The sequence below is a fragment of the Apis dorsata genome, unplaced genomic scaffold (genome assembly GCF_000469605.1).
Source record: "Apis dorsata unplaced genomic scaffold, Apis dorsata 1.3 scaffold_820, whole genome shotgun sequence".
NCBI classification, from domain to species: Eukaryota; Metazoa; Arthropoda; class Insecta; order Hymenoptera; family Apidae; genus Apis; species Apis dorsata.
In genome coordinates this window covers 218,864-223,028 of record NW_006263955.1, presented here as the reverse complement: position 1 = coordinate 223,028, position 4,165 = coordinate 218,864, and the positions used below count along the sequence as shown (strand labels likewise).

General features: G+C 20.4%; 1 protein-coding gene across 3 annotated transcripts in view; it reads left to right on the top strand.

The window, feature by feature from the left end:
• LOC102676574 (thymic stromal cotransporter homolog) overlaps positions 1-3,204 on the top strand; it is a 5,482-nt gene extending 2,278 nt beyond the window's left edge. For 2 of the 3 annotated variants that reach the window (XM_031513992.1, XM_006623184.2), the window contains 7 exons: positions 82-309; positions 767-1,118; positions 1,267-1,662; positions 2,136-2,273; positions 2,443-2,526; positions 2,864-3,020; positions 3,109-3,204. In XM_031513992.1, coding sequence (XP_031369852.1) covers positions 82-309; positions 767-1,118; positions 1,267-1,662; positions 2,136-2,273; positions 2,443-2,526; positions 2,864-3,020; positions 3,109-3,187 — 1,434 coding nt within the window. In that variant the 3' untranslated portion in view covers positions 3,188-3,204. The remainder of the gene's footprint in view (positions 1-81; positions 310-766; positions 1,119-1,266; positions 1,663-2,135; positions 2,274-2,442; positions 2,527-2,863; positions 3,021-3,108) is intronic. The other variant, XM_031513993.1, reaches the window with a different exon arrangement.
• Positions 3,205-4,165: the final 961 nt, after the last annotated feature.

Here is a 4,165-nt window from a genome sequence, read left to right as displayed (position 1 = left end):
AATAAAAAAATGAATTTTCTTCTTTTAGAAAAAAATTATGATCAATTTATTAAAAAAAAATAATTTTGCAATTTTTTACAGTTAAGACTAAACGAAAATGAAACCGACAAAAAATGGAAAAAATTCTTCGAATGGATAAAAAATGTATCGGTGGAACCAACAATGTGGCTGTTCATGATGGCCTTCATGATCACATCAGTAGTGGAACAGGCTTTTTTTGTTTATAAATCTTGTCGAGTCGATCATGGTTATTCGGAAAAAATTTGTTCGAATCTGAACGACAATGAGACTATAAAAACTGCAGTACAGGTAATAAAATATTTAAAAAAAAATTCTCGAAAAAATATGAGATGAAGATAACAATATAATTATATAATTAATGATATTAGCTGCTCGATAATTAAAATAAACAAAAAAAATTTTTTAAAAGATAAAAATTTTTGAATGATATGGAATTTTATTGATATTTTTGAATATAATATTTTAATTAAAATATTTTTATAGAATTTTTGTTTTTCCAATAATTTCAATCTGCAATTAATATCATAATAAAGATAATTACAGAAATAAAATAAATAAATAATAAAGAAAGAAACGAAGAAAGTATAGTAATATAGAGAAAATATATTAAAATAAAGAAAAATATATAAATAATAATAAAACTTATAATAAGAAAAATATTGAAAATTATATCTATATATATTTGAAATTTAAAATTATATAATATAATTGAATAAAAAAAATTTAAATTAAAAATTGGAAACAGCTCACAGTCTCAAATTTTCATCAATGGAATAACATAGCAGGCCATATAGTTCCTATAATATTAGCCTTTTTTTATGGTAACTGGAGTGATCGTCGAGGTAGAAAATTACCATTAATAATGGGACTATTAGGAAAATTCATCTATTCTTTTATGATTGTGATCAATTCTATGATGGACACATGGAATCTAAATACTGTTGTATATTTTGCAACTCTGCCCATGGGAATGTTGGGAGGAGATGTGGTCATTTTTGGAAGTTGTTTCGCATATATATCAGATATATCATCTATTCAACAAAGAACTCTGAGAATTACTATTTTAGATGTGATTTATCTTAGTACTATGCCAACTGGTAAATAAAATTTTATTTATAATTCAAGTTTTGGAAAAATATAATAGATATAATGACTTTTATAAAATGAGTTAATAAAAAATAATTATTATACAAATATTAAGGAGTATGTATAAATATAAAATAAGTGATTTAAATTCCATTTCAGGTGTGGCTTTGGGTTCCTATATCTATACTAATGTGGTCAACAAATCTTATACAATCATGTTTATCATAAATGCTTCTCTTCTATTTCTAGCTATTTTATATTCATTGATTAAGCTAAAGTGGCAAACATTGCCTCAGCAACAAGTACTAATGGGTACTAATCTATTAACTGATTTTTTTGACAAAAAACATATAATAGCAACTATAAAAACAGTGATAAAGACTAGGCCAGATCATGGAAAACTTCACTTGTTGTTTTTATTGATAATCATGATGTTATATGTTTTTCAAAGAGATGAAAAACCTATGAGTTTTCTATATGCTCAATTAAAATTTAAGTGGGATGTGAACACATATAGCAATTTTAGAACATTCCAATCAAGTACTTTTGTTTTAGGTCAGTTTCTGAAAAATTTGATCTCAATGACAATTTATGATGAATATTAGATTTATTCAAAACAAATTAGTAACTTTCTAAAGATAAGATAACTTTCTAAAGATGTTATTAAGATAATTCAGAAATTAAAATAAAGAAAATATTCAATATTCATATTTTAGTATTTTAAAAAATGGAAAATTCTCAGAAAATAAAAATTATATAATTATAAGAATTAATTATAAGAAATACAGATTTTTTTTATAATGACTAAAAAATTTTTGAAGCGATTAAAAATTACGATGTCATAGGTTAGATTATATCATATTTTGTGCATAAAAAAAACAAATCTTGAACTAATTCATATTTTCTATTATTTTAGTGAAAGCAGAAATTACTAGTTACAGAAGAACTTTCACTAATAATAACATCTTTGAGAAATAATTATTAAGTAATTACGATATTATATTGGCGTAACTGTATCTTTATTTCAGCGATGTTAATCGGCGTACCAATTATGAGTAAACTAATGAAAATCAGAGATACTATAATCGTGGCTATTGGAGCCATTGCTCATGCTTCTGGAAGAATAATATTTGCATTGGCAAAAATACCAGAATTATTCTACGTTGGTAATTAAATTATATAATTATATATATAAATTATTAATTAAAAATAGCTAATTTTATTTAAATAATTTTACTCTTTAATATAATAAAAAAATTTTTTTAATTTTAGAAATAGATTATAAAATATAATTAATCAATTTAATTTCAAATTTATAAGAAAGTTTTATTTCAGGTGCTGGTGTAGCTGCATTAGGACCAATAGTAGCACCAGTTTTAAGATCAATGACCTCAAAACTTGTAACAATAGAAGAACGAGGTATATTATGTTCTTTTGAAATTAACAATTTTCTTCAAGTTATACAAATTTCCTATAAAATTCAATTATAATTTAATTTATTTATTTTTTTTAATAACCTAATTCTAAATTTATTAATATTATTCTAAATATTCTAAATATTAATTCTAAATTCTAAATTTTAATTTTTGCAAGTAATTGTTACAATAATATACGATTTTAACAATTTTTTAATTATATATTTTTACATAAAAATTCTGATAATAAAATTCTGATGATAAAATTTTTTAATAATAATATCTTGATAAAATATTATTACAATAATTTTTTAAATTATAACTTTTCAAACAATTCATAGGAAAAATATTTGCCATTCTATCAGTCTGTGATAATGCAGTACCTTTATTCAGCAGCATATTATATTCTCAACTATATAATGCAACTATAAACTCAGCACCTAGCTCAATTTATTGGCTGACCTTTATTACTCAAATATTTGTTCTATTTCTTATTTTGTAAGTAAATTATATAGGAAATATAAAACAAATTATCAAACTAAATTTCAATTATCAATTTATTAGTTCAATTTCAATTATTTTTCAGAATAATTCATTTTTCTATAAAAAATAGAAGTGATCAATATGTAGATGATGATATTGTAGATAATGAAATCAACAATTAATTTGGATCTATTATATAGAAAAATTTATTATTTACTATATAGAAATATTTTTTGAAGAAGAATATAATTAAAATGTTATATTAAAATAAAAAATTTTTTAATTTTTTAAATTATGTTAATGTTATATGATTAATATCATATTTTATTATTAAAATCGTATAAATGCAATAAATTTTATATAATTTTAAGCAATGCGTATAAAACGTTATATTATTAATAAATATTTAATAATATGTAAGATTATTATTTTTTAATTATTATCTACACATAAAAATGTATATATATGTTCCATAAATATATGTAAGAATGGGAAAAATTTTTCATTTGCAATATTGAAAATAAAATATGTAAAATTTTATAGAATATAATATTTTTTTTTCTTTAAAAATCAATTACTGAAATTTGAATTAATTTTTCTATAATCAACTACATCAATTACAGAATCACATTTATATAATAATAAGCAAGAATAAATAATAATAATTAAATATTAAAATCAAATAAATATTAAAAAAAAATTATTAATTATTAACAGAAGAAAAATGTATGTAATTGTGTATATTGATTTAATAATAATAATTTCATTTTCATTTTCATTTTATGTTTATTTCTTTAATTTGTAATTGATCAATTTATGCAAAATCGTTACCTAACTTTCGATCAGTTGATTACTATTCACTATGTGAACGCGACAAATATGTCAAGGACCTAGAATTATTTATTTGATATTTTTAACAAGTAATAGTGATTGTTTATTTTATGTATATATTAATTTTCTAATAATAGTAAATAAAATAATTTTAATTTGTGATTTTTAATAATTTCTCTTATAAATTTCTTTCATTACAAAATAAAATTGTTTTTATAAAAATTTCTATCAACAAGAGAAAAAAAATCGTATGATTTTATTATTATGTGGTAAACAATATCAATAAACGTTTATTTATTTTTAAATTAAACATGATTGATACAATGAAG